Source organism: Delphinapterus leucas, chromosome 1 (genome assembly GCF_059928025.1).
Source record: "Delphinapterus leucas isolate spDelLeu-1000000601 "Yukka" chromosome 1, BTC_Dleu_Yukka2, whole genome shotgun sequence".
Lineage (NCBI taxonomy): Eukaryota > Metazoa > Chordata > Mammalia > Artiodactyla > Monodontidae > Delphinapterus > Delphinapterus leucas.
Window position 1 is genome coordinate 80924296 of NC_143129.1, and position 24878 is coordinate 80949173.

At 37.7% G+C, this 24878-nt stretch overlaps 1 protein-coding gene across 2 annotated transcripts; it reads left to right on the top strand.

Annotated features, from left to right (window-relative positions):
- Positions 1–5851: 5851 nt before the first annotated feature.
- On the top strand, positions 5852–22228 carry LOC149750632 (uncharacterized). 2 transcript variants are annotated; one of them, XM_089915376.1, is made up of 3 exons: positions 5852–5919; positions 18601–18759; positions 19573–22228. In XM_089915376.1, exons 2-3 carry the CDS (start codon positions 18622–18624, stop codon positions 21778–21780), a joined length of 2346 nt encoding a protein of 781 aa, XP_089771502.1. In that variant the 5' UTR covers positions 5852–5919; positions 18601–18621; the 3' UTR covers positions 21781–22228. The 2 variants fall into 2 exon arrangements, with proteins under 2 accessions (XP_089771502.1, XP_089771505.1); XM_089915379.1 differs by lacking the exon at positions 18601–18759 and having other exon boundaries at positions 5873–5919.
- The last annotated feature ends 2650 nt before the right edge of the window (positions 22229–24878 follow it).

Here is a 24878-nt window from a genome sequence, read left to right on the forward strand (position 1 = left end):
TCCACAGTATATATTTATATCAGATCAACACACTGTACCCTGAATATATACAATTATATTTGTCAATTATTCCTCAATAAGGTTTGGGGAAAAGTTAAAAAGTGGAAGAAAATGAGTTGCTTCCTCATCTGTCTTTCCATTATGATTTATAAATACCTTCACCATAACATATATCACATTGTATATATGTCTGTTTTCTTCATTAGATTATGAACGCTTTGAGGACAGGGAGCATGACTTCTTCACTGATGGCCCCATGACAGGTATGATGACTGGTAGGTAGTCAGCTGGTAACAGATGTTTGTTGAATGACTGAATGATCCCTGAATACTGTGACCTGTTCTTCACCTGAACTTCCCTCTGACACCTGCAGAAAATTTCCCTCCAGAATACACTCTAATCTATCTTCTGTCTATAATATCCCTATATATAAAGGGAGCATGTAAGAAGGGGAGTAGGAGCTTATTCCAAGTTCTAGCCTCTCCCGATCTTCCACATTCTCCTGTAATTACTGGCGTATGCTAGACCCCATCTGAACAGGTGATATTGGTGAAGTCTGGTCATAATGGCTATAATGTCTCTGTCCTAGCTTGCTCCTGGATTCTTTTTTTCCAGTTTCCTAATGCTGCACCACCCTGTTATCAAAACTCAGTTTCTATGGAACATGGAATGGGGACTAGTCAATCCTTTAGTGCTGATACTAGTCTTTGCCGATGTGGCCACTCTGAAGATCTCATAATCTCTCTGTTCATAACCATTCAAAAATTAAGTCATGAAGGCTTTTTCTTTAACTACAACGAGATGATCAGTTGCATTTGTATCATCTCTTCTATTATTTTTTTCTCTTCTTACTTTGTCCCTAATTGTTAGAGAAAACTTTCATATAACACAGTACTGCATAGATGCTACTCCCATCTCACCCTAGAAAGCTTCTGGCCATCTCTGCATTGTACTTGAGGGGTGTAATAAATCACCATGATTTTTTGAAAAGTAACATCTTATTGATGTAAGTGCTCCTGGGAAACATTTCCCCACTATTCAAAAGACATGTCTTTAATCATTGTTTTCTCTGTGACCGTCTCTCTCACACATATTCTCATTTTTGTGTGTTTGTGTGTGTGTGTGTGCGTGTGTGACTCTTGCATCTGCATTAGCTGGAATGATGTGTTACACACACACACACACACACACACACACACACACACACAAGATTAAAGTAAGAAGAACCTGAGGTCACTATTGGGAACTTGAAATTTTTCCTTGGGCTCAACATTACTTTCTTTTACTATTGTCTTGGTAAATACAAGCTATGAGTAAAGGTGGAGATACTGCTCCACCACTGGATAGCTAAGCAGGAACATCAGCTACAATTACACCAAGGAATTCAAGAGAATATTCAACCTGGAAAGACTCCACCTCCAAAAGAGCACCTCCCAGGAAATGACTACAACTCCTGTAGGAAATCATTTAACCACAAATTCCAACTCCCCTTCACTCCTACAGCCTCAGTCACACATCTCAAAGGGCTGTTCCCTTGAATTGTGACAACCTGACCCACATAAGCAGCCCAGAGGCCATATGGCAGCATAATGCCTCTCTAGCCCATTGGATAGGAAAAGGGAGGGACAACCACTAATGAATAATTGCAATTGAAATCCTATAATTTCTGATTTGTCAATAACTCCTGATATTTGGGGCATTTTCTTCATCCTGTAACAAATCCTTGTAGCTACAAGATGTAACTGTGGACACCTAAAATGCCTCTGAAACCATTTCATTGTCTGGTAACGACAAGGCAAAGGATAAGTTCTCTCTGAGGATAGAGAAGATGCCCCACATCCCAGAGTTTACTATTCCATGGTCAGTAATTTTAAAGGTTTAGGGGGGAAATCCTTTGGTATTTAAAGGTAAAAGCTAATATGCAAGAGGGATCAGGTCTGTTTGCAGGAAGTGGAATATGAAAACATACCCCATGTATATACAGGGTACAGTGGAAATTCCACTATAAAGTGGAATTGATAGTCCTGTTACCCCTGCAGTTAGTAAACTGCACTGATCAAATAGCCGTATGAGCTGAGTTTAATCAAGTCAGGCAAAGAAATTTACTTGAATCATAGAATCACAGCTCTCAGGTGGAAAGAGGGATTTATCAGACATCCCCCCAGTGTTCCTCTACTTAATGACCCTCCAAAATATCCCTGTCTCATGCTCATCTCCCAGTAATAGATGTAACCTGGTGCAACACAAAGTGCATTTGGAGTGAAAAATCTGAGTTGGAGGCCTCGGTCTTGAATTGCTGATTAATCAGCCATGCAACATTTGACCTCCTGGTCGTCAGCCACAATGTGAGGAGCCTAGGCTAACTGACTGCCAGCAGCTCATCCAATTCCACATTCTCTACGCAGTCACAGAGAAACATCTCCAAAGATAATTCTTTTCATGTTTGGACAATTCTGACTATTAAAATGTTCTTACTTATGCTAAGCCAAAATACGCTTCCCTGCAGTTTCTACCTATTTACCTGAGTTTTTATACAACCCAAGCATAATAAGAGCTTCTCGTATCATTGAAAACAGATATTCTTCTCCCACCATCTGCTTCTCACTCGGTTCCCTTTACCACCTATCTAGCCAATCACCCTATTTACTTGACTCAGAACACATAACAATTTGACAACATCCCTATTGAGAAGTGGGTATCAGAACTGAATTAAAAAGCTACAGAAACAATCTGACAAGTGCTGAGTGAAGAACACCATCACTTATTTTGTTCTAATTAATGTGCTCTTTTAATGCAGTCTGAAATAGCATTACCTTTTGGGCTACTACATCACACTGCCACTACCACAATACCCCTTCTTTTACTCATGGCTTCTACCCTGTCCTTGGGAAGTTTAATTTAGAACCAAAGTCAGAATCTTACTTTTACTTCAGTAAGATTCACTTTTATTAAATTTGAGCTATTTGTGTGACATGCTAAAATCTCCTTGGATCTTCAGTCTATCCTAAAAATATTTGCCATCTGCCCACATTTTCTTTTGTTTTTCTTTTTTCTTTTTTTCTGGCTGCACCGTGCAGGATCTTAGTTCCCCGACAAGGGAAGGAACCTGAACGGTTCCTGCATTGGAACCGTGGGGTCTTAACCACTGGGCCACTAGGGAAGTCCCTCTGCCCACATTTTCATGCAAGTTATTGGTTGGAATATAATGATCATAACATGGTCAAGAAAACAATCCTGGAGCAGACTACTAGGACTGCCCTCTATACTGATAGGAACCTGTAAGATTTGTGTCCTCTGGGCGTGAAACATCAGATCCCAGATTACCCCATCCTTGCCACTCTCTAGACTCCACTTTTCTCAGCTCACTCACACTGCTGGCCCTGCAAACGATTTCCACAGTTAAGGTCACCCAGGACATAGGGCACTTTGAGAGAAACCAGTTTAAATTACTAAAAATATAAATAAAGCTAAGAAAAAAAGAAGAAAAGCTCACACCCAAAGCAATGTGGTGTACTGGAAGTAATGTGGGAGTTGGAGTGAGAATGACCTGGGACTGACTCTTTGGTCTGTAACTTACTCGCTGGGTAAACTTGTGCGCCCCGTCATTATCAGTTTCTTCATCTCGAAATTACGGGTAATAATAATGCCCTCACAGGGCTGTTCTGAAGGTTAGAAGAAATACCTGCAAAATCTTAGCACATTCTTGGCACGTGATGGGCATGCAATACAGATTACTACTATTATTATAGCCTGGTAAGAGAGAGACAATAACAATAAGTCCTGGCACAAAAAGACAATTAAACCCAGGAAGAAAAGAGGAGAAAATGAAGACCTGTGTTCTGTGGATGTTAACTAATGTTTCACAAAAGAAAAGAAAGAACTGGTGGTCTCTTAAGGTTAAAAACGAGGGCATTAAACAAAGTTTTTAAAATTCAGGCATATGAATACCTCACTGACTCTAAAACAAGATCACCTCTCCACCCACCCCCACCCCCACAACCATCCCACCCTTGCATTTATTTGATCATGTCTCAGGAACTATTACAGGGCCCAAGAACACAAAAGATGATTCAAGACCCAGTCAATATCAGGGTGAGAAGAAACACAAAATGGGGCACTGCGGGTCTGGGAGGATCCCACGTGCCGCGGAGCGGCTGGGTCTGTGAGCCATGGCCGCTGAGCCTGCGCGTCCGGAGCCTGTGCTCCGCAACGGGAGGGGCCACAGCAGTGAGAGGCCCGCGTACCGCCAAAAAAAAAAAAAAAAAAAATGGGGCACTGGGCACTACAGACACATAAGTAAATAATTAAAATAAAATATCACCAGTGCTATAAGAGAGATGAATACAGAGTATGTGTGGGAACAGCGATCCATCTGGAGACGTAAGGTGAGGCTTTATGAAGGACGTGGTGATTCTGGAGGATCTTAAAGGATAAAGAGAAGCTAAGGTTGAGGGACTCCCCCAGGTAGTAAGGACAGCATGTAGAGAATCTGAACAGTGGTGGACCATTAAAATAACATGCGAGAAATGTGGATCAGGCTAGAGTGACTTTCCCATAAAATACAGGTGATAAGAGAAGCAGCTAAAAAGATACAAATTCATTCCTACTGTGAAGGGGCTTATATGTCAAGTAAAGAAATTTGGAATTTTCCAGGGAAGCAGGAGTCACCAGAAGGAATGATATGATAAGAGTAAAAGATGAATCAGGCAGGCTAATAATGGAGGGGCTAGTTATGACACTTTTTATTAATGTCCAATCCAAAGATGGTGAGGTCTAGAACTAAAATTGCTGCACTAGATATAGAGAACAGGCCTGCATATTAAGAATACTAGTCTAGGTAAAAGTGACATGTCATGACATTCGCATGAGGGCTAAAGACAGGGAGAAATGGAAAATGACTTTGCGGGGTTTTAGACACTCAGTGGGTGGAGATGTCATTGACCAATTTGTGGACCTCTGGAGGATGGTATATTTTGGTATAAGGCACGATAATGAGTTCAGTTTTGAACAGTATGGACTGAACTAATTAGGGGACATCCAAAAGGAAACGTAATCTGTTCGACATACAGTCTGGAAATTAAGAGAGAGGCCAAAGATAGGTGTCTCCTGTATATTTACGAGGTTAGTGAGAAAACCCACAGTTTAACCCACAGGAAGAGTAAATAGAGCATGTCTCTGATACCCCAATGTAATAAACTTGAAAATAAGATTAATGATTCTTGCCCAATAAGTTCATGCCAGCTCAGAGTGATCACTGCTTCTAACTCAAGAGCCCACTTTCTTGTTCACTTTTGGAAAGTCAAAATTAAATTTGCCTACCTTCTCTGAATTGCATACTCTGTAGAAGATCAACATTCATCATGGCAAGTTCTCTCAGGATTCAGAGATGGAATTCATAGATATAAAGGGACATGCAGGTAGGTGCTTGTGATGTTTGCTTAAATATAAATTGAATTTAAGTTTTTCAGAAATGTATATTCTACTTCTCTAGAGACAAGGGTAAGGAAGTACACTTATCAATAGATAGTTATCAACCACCCACCATTCAAAGCAGGGGTAACAACAACCACAACAAAACCTAGAAGTTGTGGACCCTGCACACTAAGAACCCATGCTAGCCAAAGTGTACCTTCCATAAAATCGCCAGTATATGAGAATAATGTAAAGCTAAATTTGGAACTTGGCAAAACAAGTACAGATGAGGACATGAAGAAGTTGGGAAGCAAACACATTGCTAGAGAAATAATAGAGGTGGAGATATGGGTGGATCTGGGTTTGGTTAGGAATGAATCAGACCAACCTACAGAAGATGGCTCCTCCCTGGATGGACCTGCTATAAAAAGGCCATTATCCCAGACTTCAGCACACAGCAAACTCCTTCAGGCTACATTCTACTTGCTCTTCTGGTGAAGGAAGGAAGTAAGTAAGAGGAAATACATCTAACCTTGTCTACTTGCTCTTAAGCAAGGTGGAGATCTGGATGTATGTGTGGTCTGAGGCCACAAGTTCTGGATGTTTGGGGTTCTTTATTTTTAGTGGCAACTTTACTAAAAGTTTATTTTGACATAGAAGGAAAATGAGGGCATAACTTTGCTTTCCGCAAGGCTACTCTCTTAATACCGCTGGATTATCTATTTATCCATTCACTGAACAAGTATATATTAACTACCTTCTATTTGCCAAGTGCTGCTCTTGACTGATTATGTGGCAGTGAAAAACGTAAACTCCCTACTCCTGGGAGCTTACATTTAGTAGGGGGAGACTTTCAGTAACAATAAATGAATAAAAATTTCAAATAGTGATAAGAACAATGAAGAAAATAAGAGAGTGATATGGTAAAGTAATAGGAGGAGAGTACTTTAGATTGGAGGGCTAGAAAATGCCCCTCGGGGAATTATCTTTTGAGCAGGGATCTTAATGACAGACGAAACCAGTCAAGGCAAATGAGAGGATTCTAAAGCAGGAGTAAACTTGCTTTAAAGGACAAAAAGAAGCTAGTGTGCCTAGAGCATGTTTAACAGGAGGAACAGTGGTATATGGTGATGTCACAGAGCTAGACAGGGGTAGACCATGTAAACAGGGGCACAGTAGAGTTTGTACATCATTTTAAGTATATGAGAAGCCACTGGAGAGTATTAAGCAGGAGGAGTAAAAAGATCATTCTGAGCTGCTATGTGGAAAATAGGATAATAGGCAATGGTGGGAGCAGGGAGATGGACTGCAGTTTAGATGAGAGATGACAGCGTAATAGAAATAGTGAGAATTTTTTTTTCCCCACGTCTTTACTGGAGTATAATTGCTTTACAATGTTGTGTTAGTTTCTGCTGTACAACAAAGTGAATCAGCTATATGTATCCATATATCCCCATATCCCCTCCCTCTTGTGCCTCCCTAATGGAATATTACTCAGCCATAAAAAGGAACAAAACTAAGTTATTTGTAGTGAGGTGGATGGACCTAGAATCTGTCATAAAGAATGCAGTAAGTTAGGGGGCTTCCCTGGTGGTGCAGTGGTTGAGAGTCTGCCTGCCGATGCAGGGGACATGGGTTCGTGCCCCAGTCTGGGAAGATCCCACACGCTGCGGAGCAGCTGGGCCTGTGAGCCATGGCCGCTGAGACTGCGCATCCGGAGCCTGTGCTCCACAACGGGAGAGGCCACAACAGTGAGAGGCCCGCGTACCGAAAAAAAAAAAAAACAAAAGAATGCAGTAAGTCAGAAAGAGAAAAACAAATACCATCTGCTGACGCATATATACAGAATCTAAAATAGCGGTACTGATGAACCTAGTGGCAGGGCAGGAATAAAGACACAGACGTAAAGAATGGACTTGAGGACATGGAGGGTAAGGCGAAGCTGGGACGAAGTGACAGAGTGGCATTGACATATATACACTACCAAATGTAAAATGGATGGCTAGTGGGAAGCTGTTGCATAGCACATGGAGATCAACTCGATGATTTGTGACGACCTAGAGAAATAATTCTTTGCTCAAACCAAAATCTAGAAGTTATGCATGATTCCAATCTTTCCTTTACACCACACTGATTCATCACCCTGACCAACGAACTCTGACTATAAGACGTGCCAATCCATCTTTCTCCCTGTCCACCACTACCATCCTAGTCGAGGCTATCCTTCACTCCCACCTCTATTATATGAAAATACCACAATTTATTTATTGTTTTTATTGATAGATATATGGGTTGTTTCCATTTGGGGAGGTATTATAAATAATGGGGCTATGAACATTTTTGTACATGATTTTTGGTTACAAATGTGTATATATTTCTACTGGGAACATTCCTAGGAGTAAATTACTGGTTTTAGGTATTACCAAACAATTTTTGAAAGTACTTCTGCCAGTTTATGTTCCTTCTAGCAGTGTATGAAAGATTCAGTTTCTCCATATTCTCACCAATATTTGGAATTAGGATTCTTTTTCCCTTTTGTCTATTTTGTCATTTTGGTGGGGGTACTACTGTCTCACACTGTAATTTTAATTTGTATTACCCTGATGATTAACAAGGTTAACTTTTTGTGTTTATTAGCCATTTGGATATCCTGTTTTGTAAAGCTCCTCTGCTCTCTACCCATTTTTCTATTGGGTTGTCTGTATTTTTTGTACTGATTTATAGGAGTTATTTTTATATTCAGGATAGAGTCCTTTATTGGTTAAATGTGTTGCATATATCCTCCCACTCAATGGCTTTCCTTCTCTCCTTTAATAGAGTCTTTGAATAAACAGACACTCCTATTTTTAATGCAGTCCAATTAATCCATCTTTTTCTTTATCATTAATATTTTTTGAGTTCTATTTAAGAAGTATTACTCTACCCCAAGTTCTTGAAGATATTCTCCTATGTTGTCTCCTTTATCTTTTTATATGTAAAATCCACCTGGGAACAAATTCATTTTTCCATATGGGAATTCAATTAACACAGCACCATGTATTCAAAAGACCAGCCTTTCCCTGACAACTCTCACCACAATCTTTTTCATAAATTAAATGTGCATAATGATATAGGTCTGATTTTGGACTCTTACCTTTCATTTATCCATTTGCTTGGCATTGCACTGATGTCACGCTGTCTTCTTTTATAATGTACTTTGACATCCGGTATGTCCACAAACTTGGTCTTCTTCAATGTTGTCCTGGCTAATCCTGGACCCCCATATTTTAATATAAATTTTAGACACTGTAGAAAATTGTTCTATATACAGAAGACACATCATTCTCAGTAATGACAGTTTTGTTACTTCCTTTCCAATTATTCTGTTTTTCATCCTTTGTCTTAACTGTTGCTCTGGCTAGGACCTTCAATACAATGTTGAATAGGATATTAGCAGGTGTACTGATCTCATCCCCAAACTCAGAGAGAAAAGTTTTCAGCATTTAACCATTAAGTATGATGTTTGCTATAGCATCTTCATAGATATAATTGATACCTTTTATTTATAAAGAAAAATTAATATTGGATTTTATCAAATGTGTTTTTGCATCTGTTGAGAGGTTCATAGAATTTTTCCCCAGTATTCTATCAGAGTAGTTAATCAGTTCTCAAATGTTAAACCAAACTTGAATTTTTGGATTAAAATTTTCTTAAGTATGATGTATATTCTTTTTGTACAACACTGGATTCAGTTTATTATCTTCTTTCAGATTTTTGCATCTATATTTATGAAGGAAATTGTCTTGAAAATTGTTTCTTGTAATATTCTTGTCAGGTTATGGGTACTGAGGTTATGCTAGATTCATAAAATGAGTGTTCCCCCTTTGCCATTTCCCTCAAACAATCTGTATGATGTTAGGGTTATTTATTTCTTACACATTAAATAAAATTCACTAGTAAAGCCATCTGATTTGTAGTCACCCCTCCCCCCAACATGGAATATGTATTCATTTAAGATTTAATTTCTTTTTTTAAAAAGATTTAATTTCTTTAATAGATATAGGAATATTTAGGTTTTCTATTTCTTGTTGTTTTCATTTGCATAAGAAGCATTTTTCTAGAAATGTGTCTATTTCATTTAAATTTTCAAAAATTTTGGTTAATGTTTTTTATAATATGCACTTACCTTTCTAATATCTGTAAAATCTAAAGCAATGCCCCCTTTTATTTTCCTGATATTGGTTACTTATGCCTTCCTCCTCTTTTCTTAATTTTTCAGGGTTTCTTAGTTTTATTAATTTTTCAAAAATCTTGGCTTTTTGGTTCTCTAAATTTGTTTTCTATTTAATATCAGTTCTTACCTTTATTATTTCCTTTAGTATACTTTCTTTGGGCAGAATTTGTTGTTGTTTTTCAAACTTCTTGAGGTGTATGGTTAGGTTATTGATTTTTCAGCCTTTCTTCTTTTTTAATATATGTATTTAAGCTATAAATTTTTCTTTAGGCATGGAATGAATGTATCCCACAAGTTTTGCTATTTCATATTTTTCTCATATTCATTTAGTTCAAAATATTTTCTAATTTCCATTGTAATTTATTCTATAACCTATTTGTTATTTAGAAGTTAGTGCTTAATTTCCAAACATTGGACATTTTTGTAGGTTTCTTTCTATCATTGAAATCTAGCTTCATTCCACTGTGGTACAAAACAAATTCTGCATGATTTCAATCCTTTAAAATTTGTTGAAACTTGCTTTATGATCAGCATATAGTAAATTTTTTAAAGTCTCATATCCATTTCAGTAGGATGTGTATGCTAGATTTGTTAGATGCAATGTTCAATACATATTAAAGTTTTATGAATAATTTTGTGGAGCTCTCCTACATCCTTACAATATTTTTATTTACTTGTTCTATCAGTTGCTGAGAGAAGTGTGTTACCCATTATAATTATAGATTTGTCAATTTGTCCTTATAATTCTGTCATTTTTTTTGTATGTATTATGAGGCTATGTTATTAAGTACATATCAATTTAGATTTTTATATCTTCCTCATGAACTAATCATTTATTGTTATGAAGTATTCTTCCAGTTATACTTTTTGTCTTAAAGTCTACTCTACAGATATAAATATAACAACAACAGCTTTCCTTTAGTATTTGAATAATGTATCCTTTTTCCATCATATATCATATTTAAGTGTGTCTCTTGTAGGCATCATGTACTTGTTTTCTTTCAATCTAGTCTGACAATCTTTGGTTTTAAATTACAGTATTTAGTCCACTCATACTCAGTATTATTACTGTTTAAATCTATTTGGTTTAAATCTACCATATTACTACTTGGTTTCTATTATCCCACCTGTTCTACATTTCTTTTTCTCTTCTTGACTTTTTTGAATGAATTACATATTTGTCAGTTAATTTTTGTCATATTGGCTTATTAATTATACATTCTTTTACTATTCTTTTCATGCTTACCCTAGGGATTACAACACCTATCCTTGACTTATTAGAATATATTATAAAAACTACTTTAATGCTACTCAAACAATTCAAGTATCCTATAGTACTTGAACTCAATTTACCCCCTCCAGCCTTATGTGATATTGTTATGCATGACCATAAATCCTAAAAAATATTATTATTGTCGTTGTTTTCAATCAATACCTATTTAGATTTCCCCACACACTTACTCTGTTGACATTCCTTCATTCCTTCCTGCCTCTCTGTGCTTCCAACTAGGATCATTCCTTATTATTTCCTTTCCGGATCTGCTGGTGATTGGTTTTGTTTTTGTTTGCCTGAAAATATCCTTAGTTAAGCTTTCTTCTTCTTTTATACTTTCACTGGGTATAGAATTCTAGTACAGAAATTACTTTCCTACAGAAAGATGAGGAAAACATTTCATTGTCTCCTGGCTTCCATTATTTCTTTTGAAAAGTCAGCTGTCGGTCTTACAGTTGCTCCTTTGAAGATAATGTGTTTTTTCTCTGGATGCTTTTAAGATTTCCTCATTGTCTTAAGTGTTCAGAAGGTTTTTACTATGTGTCTAGGCATGGTTTTCTTTTATATACCCTGCTTGGAGTTGATAATAGTTTTTGATTCTGTGGCTTGATATCTTTCATCAGTTTTTTTAAAACTGCAGTTACTTAACCCCCCAAATTACTGTACTTCCCTTCCAGTCTGAATGTAGGCTTCAATAAATTGTCACAATTTTGGTAGCATTATGACACCTTCACACACACACACACACACACACACACACACAGACACACACACACACCAGCTTTCTAGCTGTTTTTTTGTTTGTTTGTTTTTTTACATCTTTATTGGAGTATAATTGCTTTACAATGCTGTGTTGGTTTCTACTTTATAACAAAGTGAACCAGTTATACATATACATATGTTCCCATATCTCTTCCCTCTTGCGTCTCCCTCCCTCCCACCCTCCCTATCCCACCCCTCCAGGCAGTCACAAAGCACCGAGCTGATCTCCCTGTGCTATGCGGCTGCTTCCCACTAGCTATCTACCTTACATTTGGTAGTGTATATATGTCCATGCCTCTCTCTCGCTTTGTCACAGCTTACCCTTCCCCCTCCCCATATCCTCAAGTCCATTCTCTAGTAGGCCTGTGTCTTTATTCCTGTCTTACCCCTAGGTTCTTCATGACATTTTTTTTTCTTAAATTCCATATATATGTGTTAGCATATGGTATTTGTCTTTCTCTTTCTGACTTACTTCACTCTGTATGACAGACTCTAGGTCTATCCACCTCATTACAAATAGCTCAATTTCGTTTCTTTTTATGGCTGAGTAATATTCCATTGTATATATGTACCACATCTTCTTTATCCATTCATCCGATGATGGACACTTAAGTTGCTTCCAACTTCTGGCTATTGTAAATAGAGCTGCAATGAACATTTTGGTACATGACTCTTTTTGAATTATGGTTTTCTCAGGGTATATGCCCAGTAGTGGGATTGCTGGGTCATATGGAAGTTCTATTTGTAGTTTTTTAAGGAACCTCCATACTGTTCTCCATAGTGGCTGTACCAATTCACATTCCCACCAGCAGTGCAAGAGTGTTCCCTTTTCTCCACACCCTCTCCAGCATTTATTCTTTCTAGATTTTTTGATGATGGCCATTCTGACTGGTGTGAGATGATATCTCATTGTAGTTTTGATTTGCATTTCTCTAATGATTAGTGATGTTGAATATCCTTTCATGTGTTTGTTGGCAGTCTGTATATCTTCTTTGGAGAAATGTCTATTTAGGTCTTCTGCCCAATTTTGGATTGGGTTGTTTGTTTTTTCGTTATTGAGCTGTATGAGCTGCTTATAAATTTTGGAGATTAATCCTTTGTCAGTTGCTTCATTTGCAAATATTTTCTCCCATTCTGAGGGTTGTCTTTTGGCCTTGTTTATGGTTTCCTTTGCTGCACAAAAGCTTTGAAGTTTCATTAGGTCCCATTGGTTTATTTTTGTTTTTATTTCCATTTCTCTAGGAGGTGGGTCAAAAAGGATCTTGCTGTGACTTATGTAATAGAGTGTGCTGCCTATGTTTTCCTCTAAGGGTTTGATAGTTTCTGGCCTTGCATTTAGGTCTTTAATCCATTTTGAGCTTATTTTTGTGTATGGTGTTAGGGAGTGATCTAATCTTATACTTTTACAGGTATCTGTCCAGTTTTCCCAGCACCACTTATTGAAGAGGCTGTCCTTTCTCCACTGTACATTCCTGCCTCCTTTATCAAAGATAAGGTGACCATATGTGCATGGGTTTACCTCTGGGCTTTCTATCCTGTTCCATTGATCTATCTTTCTGTTTTTGTGCCAGTACCATACTGTCTTGATTACTGTAGCTTTGTAGTATAGTCTGAAGTCAGGGAGCCTGATTCCTCCAGCTCCGTGTTTCATTCTCAAGATTGCTTTTGCTATTCAGGGTCTTTTGTGTTTCCATACCAATTGTGAAATTTTTGTTCTAGTTCTGTAAAAAATGCCAGTGGTAGTCTGATAGGGATTGCATTGAATCTGTAGATTGCTTTGGGTAGTAGAGTCATTTTCACAATGTTGATTCTTCCAATCCAAGAACATGGTATATCTCTCCATCTATTTGTATCATCTTTAATTTCTTTCATCAGTGTCTTATAATTTTCTGCATACAGGTCTTTTGTCTCCTTAGGTAGGTTTATTCCTATTTTATTCTTTTTGTTGCAATGGTAAATGGGAGTGTTTTCTTGATTTCACTTTCAGATTTTTCATCATTAGTGTATAGGAATGCCAGAGATTTCTGTGCATTAATTTTGTATCCTGCTACTTTACCAAATTCATTGATTAGCTCTAGTAGTTTTCTGGTAGCATCTTCAGGATTCTCTATGTATAGTATCATGTCATCTGCAAACAGTGACAGTTTTACTTCTTCTTTTCCAATTTGGATTCCTTTTATTTCCTTTTCTTCTCTGATTGCTGTGGCTAAAACTTCCAAAACTATGTTGAATAAGAGTGGTGAGAGTGGGCAACCTTGTCTTGTTCCTGATCTCAGTGGAAATGCTTTCAGTTTTTCCCCATTGAGGACGATGTTGGCTGTGGGTTTGTCATATATGGCCTTTATTATGTTGAGGAAAGTTCCCTCTATGCCTACTTTCTGCAGGGTTTTTCTCATAAATGGGTGTTGAATTTTGTCAAAAGCTTTCTCTGCATCTATTGAGATGATCATATGGTTTTTCTCTTTCAATTCTTAAAGTAGTCTTACTCTGAAACAACCTACTAAGCCATTCCACAAAGTGATCCCTTAAAAACTGAATTATACTAGATTACTCTGTTACAAAAAAAAATCATTTAGTGACTTCCCATCACACTTAGAATAAAATGCATAAATATTACCCTATTTGGAAGATCATCATTTTCTGACCCCTTTCTGTAAATCTGAATTTAAGGTGTATCACTCCTGATTTGTTCTGGAGTTGTATTTTTTTCTATATCACTAACATTCCAAGTTGATTCCCATGTTGGGATTACTGCACTGTTCCTTTTACTTAAAATTCTTCAACTAGTCAACAAGGTTAGTTGCTTCCTATTTTTCCATTTTAAGCTCAAATATACTCTTTACCGCAAAATCTTCTCTGATTAATCTAAAGTACATTCCCCATAACTCTATAGAGCACCATTGTTATTTTAATGGTAATGTATATCACTCCTCAATATCTAATCACTTCATTCATTTGTTTACTGTCTTCATAAGAATAGGCACCTCATTTATCTTGTTTATTAGTATATCCCCAAAGCATGAAATAGTACTTAATCCTGTGGTAGGTGTTCAAAATTTGTTAAATAAATTAAGGTGTGAATGAAAGAGTGTAGAAATCAAGGTAACGTCATGCTTGGAGGTATCAATCTGGAAGTCATCAGATAGATTGTATCTGAAGTCAAGGGATCCAATGAGATTTCTAAGTGCATAGATACATGGACATGGGCCATGGGGATTTCCAACATGTGGAGAGTAAGCAGATGAGAGGTTAGCAAAGAATACTGAGAAAGAGCAGGCAATAGATAAGAGGTATATCAGGAGAATGTAGTCTTGAGATCCAAGAAACAAACAAACAAAATTCCATGAATGGTTAGGGAAAGGTTAACTCTACTTTACACCACCAAGAGGTTGAGTAAGATGATGATGAGATGGAACCAAACACTGTATTTAGCAACCTGGAGATCATAGGTTATTTGACACAAATCAGTTTCAAGTGTTTTGGAGACAGAAAATTGAGAGAACTGGGTTAAAATGAATGGTAAACATAAAGTGAGGGAAAGCACAGAAAACTCTTTGAAGACTCTTTGGTGAGAAAGTAAACAATTCATTAGGAGAGCTGGATGGGGTGGAACATCCTGGTTGAGGGGGAAATACTGTTCAAGGGAACAAACTTGTCTTCAAGATGATACAAACTCCAGCATGTTTTTGTTATGGGTCAAAATTAATTACTAGATAAGGCCAATAGTATGGAGGTAGGAAAAGTGACCAGTTTCAGGGATATTTTTAAAGTACACTGAATAAAACGTTGATGAATTAAATACAGGATGTGAGAAAAAGGAGAATCAAGACTAATTCCCGGGTTTGTGGCTTGAGCAATCAACGAGATAGGAATAACTGGGGAGGAGAAGGTGTGGGGTAAAGTAGTTGGAAATGAAGACTTCTATCTTGAACATGGTAGGTTTAAGACCTCTCTTCGGCCCAAATAGAAATATCTGATAGGTATTTAGATATACACGTGTCAAGCTTAGAGGAGACTTTATAGCTGGACATATAAACTTGGGAGTTGTCAACCTATACATAGGATTTAAAATTATAGGGCTAGATGAGACCCCCTCCACCCCATTCAAGGGAACATAAATAGAGAAAAGAAACTAAGGAGTCAATCTCAGGCACATCGACATTAGGGGCTGAAAGAGGAGACTAAGAGCAAATAGGCAGTGAGGTTAGAAGAGAAACAAGAGAGCACAGGGTCTCTGAAAGAGGATGTAGCCACCTGCATCAAATGCTGCTGATATGTCAAGCATATGTGAAATGAAAATGGATAGTTGGATGTAGTAAGATAAAGGACTTTTATTTATCTTCATAAGAGATTTAGTGGATTTTTTCAGAGAGAAAGATAATTTGAGTGAAAGAAAATAGGAAGTAAAGAAGAAATATAGGCATATCTTTTGAGGGGTTTTGCTATAAAAGTGAAAAGATAAATCAGGTGGTTTCTAAAGGAAGATGTAGGATGGGAGGAGAGGATGTTAATAAGAGGCACTTCAGCATAAATATATGCTGAAGGGAGTGATCCAGCACAGAAAAAGAAATTGATGATGTAGGAGAAAAAGTGGACAACTGCAAAAGCAAATTGTTTGAATAGGCAAGAGAGTGAGGTCCATTGCTGAAACAGAGGAGAGACACATAGTTTATCCACCGAAACAGTAGTGAAGGTTAAGGTATGTGGATACAAATGCAATAGGTTGGGTGAATAGATATTGGGAAAATGAAATTATCTTCTAATGGCTCCCAAGTTTTCAGTAAAATAAAAAGCAAGGCCATCTTCTGAGATAAAGGAAAGGAAGAAGCTGTTGGGGCTTTGCCAATGAGTACAAGAAAGAGTGGGACAAGAAACAGAGGGTGTATGCAAGGAGTAATGATGTAGATTAACTATAATGTCTAACCAAGGTAAAAAGAGAAGTGAGTACATAAAGCAGTAAAAAATGAGGTTAAAGAATTATTGAAGTATGGGTACAAGAGGAAGTCAGAGAGTAAATCCTTGAGAGTGAGATTTTGGAGACAGTGCCATTACAATTAAGTCCAGGTCTGAAATATCACCACAAATAACAGTAGCTGAAAAAATCTTAAAATCTTAGGTGTGTTTTTGTAAAAAGCCTATAACCGTACTTTTAATTCAATCTTTATAATCTGCCCTTTAACCAGAAAGTCTGGCCTATTTTACATCTACTGTAACTAATGATAAAATTATATTTAATTCTACTCTTTTATATTTTCTGTTTATCCTGCCTTTTCTATGCTTTTTATTTTCTTTTCCCCGGCTTCTATTGAATTGATCAAGGTTTTTTTATTCCCGTTTTTTCTTCTCTTAATGGTTTAGAAGTTATAAATTCTATCCTTCTAGTTCTTATCCATAAACTTATCAAAATACATATTTAACCATGTCAAAAATTAATCAGTACCTATTTCCTCTTACCAAACAATCTAAGGTCCATAAATGCTATAGATCTGACTACTACAGTAATGCCTTTCATGCTGTTATTTTCTATGGCTTCCAAATTCTCAGTGAAATAAAAATCAAGGACATCTTCTGCCTGGTTTTATAAGTCCTAAAGTAGTCATTATAATGCTTTTATATAATAAATGCTCGTTTAGATTTGTTGACATGTTTAGTAATTCCTTTGTTCAATGAGATAAACTGAATATTCCTTAAATGCTATTCCTTAAATGGCAAAATGAAAGCTAGTCAACAAAATATTTTTTTGTTTTTTATTTTTTATTTTTATTGGAGTATAGTTGATTTATTACAATGTTGTGTTAGTTTGCGGTGTACATCAAAGTCAATCAGTTATACATATTAAGTATAGCCACTCTTTTTTTTTTTTTTTTTTAGATTTTTTTTCCCATATAGGCCATTACAGAGAATTGAGTAGAGTTCCGTGTGCCATACAGCAGGTTCTGACTAGTTATCTGTTTTATATATAGTAGTGTGTACATGTCAGTCCCGATCTCCCAATTTATCCCTTCCCCCGTCTTATCCCCTGGTAGCCACAAGTTTGCTTTCTACATCCGTGCCTCTACTTCTGTTTTGTAAATAAGTTCAGTTATACCCTTTTTTTTATATTCCACATATAAGCGATATCATATGACATTTGTCTCTCTGTGTCTGACTTACTTGACTCAGTATGACAATCTCTAGGTCCACCCATGTTGCTGAAAATGCCATTATTTTGTTCTTTTTTATTGCTGAGTAATATTCCATTGTGTATATACACCACATCTTCCTTATCTATGCCTCTGTTGGTGAACATTTAGGGTGCTTCCATGTCCTGGCTACTGTAAACAGTTCTGCAATGAAAATATTTCTTATAATATTGAAAATTTATTAAAGCCATTTGATCCAATCAAACCTTTTTTATAATATTGAAAAAGTATTAAGCCATTCTATCTAATCTAAACCAAAAAAAAAAAAAAAAGTAAACTGAAAGGATGTTTGTTCATTGACTGTATCAGCCATTTGACAAACTGGCTTGCAGAAAATAGTCTCTCAACATACATTTAGCAAATTAGCTTTTGGAGAATGGATTTTTAGCAAATTGGTATGAGTAAATTTTCCTGCTTCTGACGAGTAGCCTTTCTAAAATCCTGTTATGGACAATGGCCAGATCAGAAAAGGGTGTCTTATGTACAGCACACTAAGGTCTGTGAGAATGTCTAAATCCTGCTGTGAATGAGTTCAAGGCCAAAATGTTGGCATTTTTTAGTAAGTAGCTCAGTCAAACTCTGTGTTAATATTCACCATGTAGATAATATATAGAAGTTTTTCGTGGCCATCTTCCATTTTAAAGCTGGACTACATAGGGAAAGATGTAGGTTTATAAATGTGGAAATTCATCACAATAACTGATATGACCTACAAAATAAAATAAATACAAGAAAAGTACATTTTAATTTTTTTCTAGGTTCACTTATACTTCCAAAAGATGTCTACTCTCCTGGAAAACATCACTGCCATCATCAAACTATTTCACGAATATTCAAAAACAGATAAGGAGACTGACACATTGAGTGCAAAAGAGCTGAAGGAACTTCTGGAAGCAGAGTTTCAGCCAATCCTGAAGGTAAAAGATATTTGCCAGCATTAAAGGGTGTATCATTTTTGTTCTGCATCAAACAATCTGTCAAAATATTACTGTGAAATCTTTATGAGTTGTTTCTTTTGGAAGAGGAACAAATGTAATCTTATTTCAAAACAGATATAATTTGTTCAAATTCTTTATATCTCTATATATACTACACACACAAACACACACACACACTGTGAAAAAATATATATAAATATTTAGTGACAAATAAGTGAAAAACAGTTAGTTAATTCATTGTAATATTCCCCCTAATTTCAAGAATGTAAAGAGGGTACAACTAAAAGACAATTCAGTTAAGGAATTTATAAAATACTGACATTTGAAGAAGTAAAAAGAACTTGCCCCATCAAATTTTTTGTGTCACCATACTAGTGTTTAAGATTTATTTTTTATTATTTTTTTTTTTTTGCGGTACGCGGTCCTCTCACTGTTGTGGCCTCTCCCGTTGCGGAGCACAGGCTCCGGAAGCACAGGCTCAGCGACCATGGCTCACAGGCCCAGCTACTCCACGGCATGTGGGATCTTCCCAGACCGGGACACGAACCCGCGTCCCCTGCATCGGCAGGCAGACTCTCAACCACTGTGCCACCAGGGAAGCCCAAGATTTATTTTTTTTAGGACAGTACCAACAGCTCCCTGCTGAGTCAGGACAAGATAAATATTATTAAAGAAAAAATTAGGTTCTACTTTCCTGTACCAAGAATTCATATTCCCTAAGTTAACTTTAATTATTTAATTACCCATTTGAGTCAGTCTCATGGACTTTCCCTCTCTCTTCCTTGTATACAGAATCCAGATGACCCAGATACTGCTGATGTTTTCATGCATATCCTCGATGTAGATCACAACAATAAAATAGACTTTACAGAGTTTTTCCTGATGGTATTCAAGTTGGCTCAAGCATATTATTATACCCAGAGACCGAATTTCAAGACATTAGGGAAAAAGCAGAAAAAGAATAGATACCATTATGAAGATGATACAGAAGAAGAGGATAAAGAAGAAAGAGAAAGAAAGTCCAGTCATTCAAGAAGAAGTGATGGAAAGAAAAAAGATAGAACAGAGAGCCCAAGAGGAAGAGGAAGAAGCAGACATGGGTCTAGTTCTGGAAGGGAAGGAAGAAGAGGTGACAGAGCTACTTCTGGACACAGAAATAGATCTGGGAAGAAACATCATGAATCAAGTAGGGAAAAGAAAAGGAGAGCGAGTCCTACTGAACTAAAAGAAAGAAGTCACATGTCAAGTGTTAGCCCCATCAGGGAATATGAAGGAAAAGAAGAAGAACGTGGTTACGAAAATAAAGGTAGAGAATGTGAAAAATGGATAGGATCAGAGCCTAAGGGCTCATATCAAGTTTGTGAAGAAACTGTGACTATGGATTTTCAGTCCGGTTGCAGTACACACCAGGTTTCCAGTATCAGTAAGGGCAGCGACAGCAAAGAACATTCACAAGATTCAGGTAGACAACCAGTGATCACTCATGGAAGGTCGCCATCCAGCTCAAGGAACCAACATGGGTCTTCCCACAACCAGTCAGGAGACAGCCCTAAGCACTCAGAGTCGCATCAAGGAAGGACAGACACACACAGGAAGAGTGAATCTGTCCATGGAAAGTCAGGATCCAGTACTACTCAAAGACAGGGGCTCCATCATGAGCAGGAAAGAGACAGCTCCAGATACTCTGGAACTGGACATGGACACACCTCAGATGGATCCAGAAGTGGGAAAGACAGGGAATCCAGTGTTGGTCAGTCCAGTGACAGCGAAGGACAGTCAGAAGATTCAGATAGACATTCTGTGACCACTCATGGAAGGTGTGGGTCCAGCTCAAGAAACCAACATGGGTCTTCCCATGGCCGGTCAGGAGACAGCTCTAGGCACTCAGAGTCGCATCAAGGGAGGACAGACACACACAGGAAGAGTGAATCTGTCCATGGAGAGTCAGGATCTAGCACTAAGCAAAGACAGGGGCACCACCATGAGCAGGAAAAAGACAACTCAAGACACTCTGGAATTGGACATGGACACGCCTCAACTGGATCCAGAAAGAGTAGGCAGAGGGAATCCAGTGTTGGTCAGTCCAGTGACAGTGAAGGACAGTCAGAAGAGTCAGGTAGACATTCTGTGACCACTCATGGAAGGTCTGGGTCCAGGTCAAGAAACCGACATGGGTCTTCCCATGGCTGGTCAGGAGACAGCTCTAGGCACTCAGAGTCACATCAAGGGAGATCAGCATACAGGAAGAGTGAATCTGGCCACAGCAAGTCAGGGTCCAGTACTATTCAAAGACAGGGGCACCACCATGAGCAGAAAAGAGACAGATCCAGATACTCTGGAACTGGACATGGACACACCTCAACTGGATCTGGAAGCAATAGACACAGGGAATCCAGTGTTGGTTGGTCCAGCGACAGTGAAGGGCAGTCAGGTGATTCAGGCAGACATTCTGTGACCACTCATGGAAGGTCTGGGTCCAGGTCAAGAAACCAACATGGGTCTTCCCATGGCCAGTCAGGAGACAGCTCTAGGCACTCAGAGTCACATCAAGGTAGGACAGACACACACAAGAAGAGTGAATCTGGCCACAGCAAGTCAGGGTCCAGCACTACTCAGAGACAGGGGCACCACCACGAGCAGGAAAGAGACAGCTCCAGACACTCTGGAACTGGACATGGACATACCTCAACTATTTCTGGTAGCGGCAGACACAAGGAATCAAATATCAGTCAGGCTAGCAACACAGAAGGACATTCAGGAGATTCAGGTAGACAGCCTTTGACCACCCAAGGATGGTCTGCATTCTATTCAAGGAACCAAAGTCATGGTTCAGATCAAGGTTGGAGACATGGCAGCTATGGCAGTGCAGATTATGACTATGGACAGTCAGGGTTTGGTCATTCTCAGGATGAAAGTGTCAGTCATGATTCCAGCCATATGGGAGCCAGGGACAGATTTGAATATAGGAGCATTTATGGGATCCAATATAACAGGCAGTAACAGACACCTTGCAACATATGGCCATTCAAATTATATTTCAAAACGGTTGGGGTTTGGACAGTCACATAGACACTATTATTATGAGTGAGAAACTATTAAATAAAGTATTAACCCAAAGAATTGGAGAATGACCAAGACAACTTTGAGTCAAGAAAATGTTCATTATACTTTCAGTGAGGTTATCTTTTCTTGTCATTTTTTTAAAAATTAGTTACACTATTTCTTTACATTAGTGATAGTTTCTTTTCATTCTATAAGAAGCTTTGAACTTTATAGTTAGGAACTGGTTAATGGGAGAAAGCAATATCATGGAGTGCTAAATTTGGAAAACCATAAGTATTTGGGGAGGTTGGGGTTAAGTAAGGATTTTTCTTTCGAGAGGTTAAGTTTCAGAACCTCTCCAGATTGGTACATTAATATTTGTAAAAAAAAAAAAAAAAAAATCAAAGGAACCAATAGTATAAAATCACTGTTCTGTCAGCCAAAGCTGCTATATTAATATTAAGGGTCATCACACCTGCCTCTATTATCCTTCTATTGGAACTCTGTATTATTCTTCATTCATTAATCACCTTGGGCACATAGAATCCAAAAAAAGTGAACTGCATGAAAATTGAAAATAAAAAATTGATCATATATCATACTGTGTCTCTTCCATGCTTCTCATAGACCCAAAAAGACTTATCTCCCCATAGTAAGAATGACATATTTTCCTCTGTCACTGAAAACTATATGTCCAAATGGCAGATGTTCACCATGCAAAAGAAATAAGGAGTCCAAAGAAGAAAAAATTTAATCAAATCCTATATCATTCTCCAACATAGTCATTGTTCCATGTAGTCACCATCAGGATGAAAAAAGGCTTAGCTTAATCATAGATAGCATCATAATTATTACAAAACATCAACCCGGGGCTCCCCTGGTGGCGCAGTGGTTGGGAGTCCGCCTGCCGGTGCAGGGGACACGGGTTCATGCCCTGGCCGGGGAAGATCCCACATGTCACGAAGTGGCTGGGCCTGTGAGCCATGGTCGCTGAGCCTGCGCGTCCGGAGCCTGTGCTCCGCAACGGGAGAGGCCACAACAGTGAGAGGACCGCGTACCGAAAAAAAAAAAAAGATCTGCAATGTACACAGGGATTGAGTGAAAAGCAACAAGCAAGCTCATTTTTCTAATTAGTCTCAAACAATATTATGTCTATGTTTGTGCTCCATTAGCCAAATGAAGGGAGCACCACCCCCAATGGGAATCCTGCTTCCCTGCTTGAAGTACTGTCCCCAAATACCCCTACAAAGCTGCAAAGTCCAGACAGTGCCAAGAACACAATCAGCATCCAGTAAATGTTTGCCATTAAGGATGGAATTATAGGCATGATTGAATGAGGGGATGGAGAGTGAGAACCAAGGAAAGAATATTGAGAAAACCCACCGTTAAAAGGTCTGCCCAAGTCACATAACAAGTGGGCAGTGGAAACAAAATTTGAAACCCGATTCTATCTTCCAAGTATATGTTCTTCTCACTGAAAAGGAGAGAGCGTTATCAAAGTTTCAATAGTTCAAATTTCAGGTAAAATGAAGAATTAAATACGTTCATTGATTTTGGTAACTTGACATTTGCAACGTGGAAACAGTTATTTCTGTGGAGAGGTGATGATGTAAACTCTGTTGGAAAGCTTACAAGTGAGTTGGTTTTTAAAGAACTGGAAACAATAAAGGAAGTTCAGAGTAAATATCTAACCACACTTCTCCTGTGAAAAAGCCAAAAATTAATTTCCAACCAAATCCCTTAGGTTTTACCCATCACTAAGTGTCCTGGGATAGAGAGATTCTGGGGGTGAAGGCTGGGAAAACAGTCTGCAGGAGATAATTTTTGAGAATTAAGTAGGGATCATATCATGTAATATCTTGGAAGCCACAGGAAAGAGATTAGATTTCTTTTTTAATTTGTAGTTAAAAAAAACCACATAACATAAAATTTTATCAATTTTTAAGTACACATTTTAGTAGTATTAAGTATATTCACATCGTTTTGCAACCAACCTCCAGAACTTTTTCATCTGCAAAACTGAAACTCTGTACCCATTAAAAAACAATTCCCTATTTCCCCCCTCCCTGCAGCCCCTGGTAACCACCATTGTACCTTCTGTTTATCTTAATTTGACTACTAAAGATGCCTCATATAAGTGGAATCATGAAGTACTTGTCTTTTTGTGGCTGGGTTATTTCACTTAGCATAATGTTCTCAAGGCTTATCCATGTTGTAGCACGTAAGATTTTCCCCTTTTTAAGGCTGAATAATATTCCATTGTATGTATACCACATTTTGTTTATCCACTTGTCTGTTGGATGGACATTTAGGTTTCTTCCACTTTTTGACTATTTTGAATAATGCTTCTATGAACCTGGTTGTGCAAATATGTCTTTCAGACCCTGCTTTCAATTCTTTTGGATTGAAATGGGATTGCTGGATCATATGGTAATTTCATATTTAATTTTTTGAGGCACTATCATACTTTTTTTCCGTATGGGCTGTAGCATTTTACATTCCCACCAACAGTGCACAAGTGTTCCAATTTCTCCAGGTCCTCACCAACACCTGTTATTTTTTGTTTTTTTGATAGTGGCTATCCGAATGAGTATGAGGTGGTATCTCATTATGGTTTTAATTTGCATTTCTCTAATAATTGTGGTATTGCACCTCTGATCTTTTACATCATCTTTGGGTAAATATCAATTCAAGTCCTTTGCCCATTTTTTTATTAGTTTTTGTTGTTGTTGTTGATATGTAATAGGACTTCTTCATATATTTTGGATACTAGCACCTTATGAGGTATGTAATTTGTAAATATTTTCTCCTATAACATAGGTTGCCTTTTCATTCTGTTCTATCTTTTGATGCACAAACTTTTTAAGTTTGATGTAGTCCCATTTATCTATTTTTGGTTTTGGTGCCTGTGCAGAAGGCTGGATTTTATTCTGATCTGATAGAAAGTCTGAAGAATTTTGAGCAGTGGAGTGATAATAATCTGATTTTTAATTTTAAAAACATTTTAACTGTCTGATGGAGGATCTATCTCCATTGGGATTAAAGGCAAGACTGGA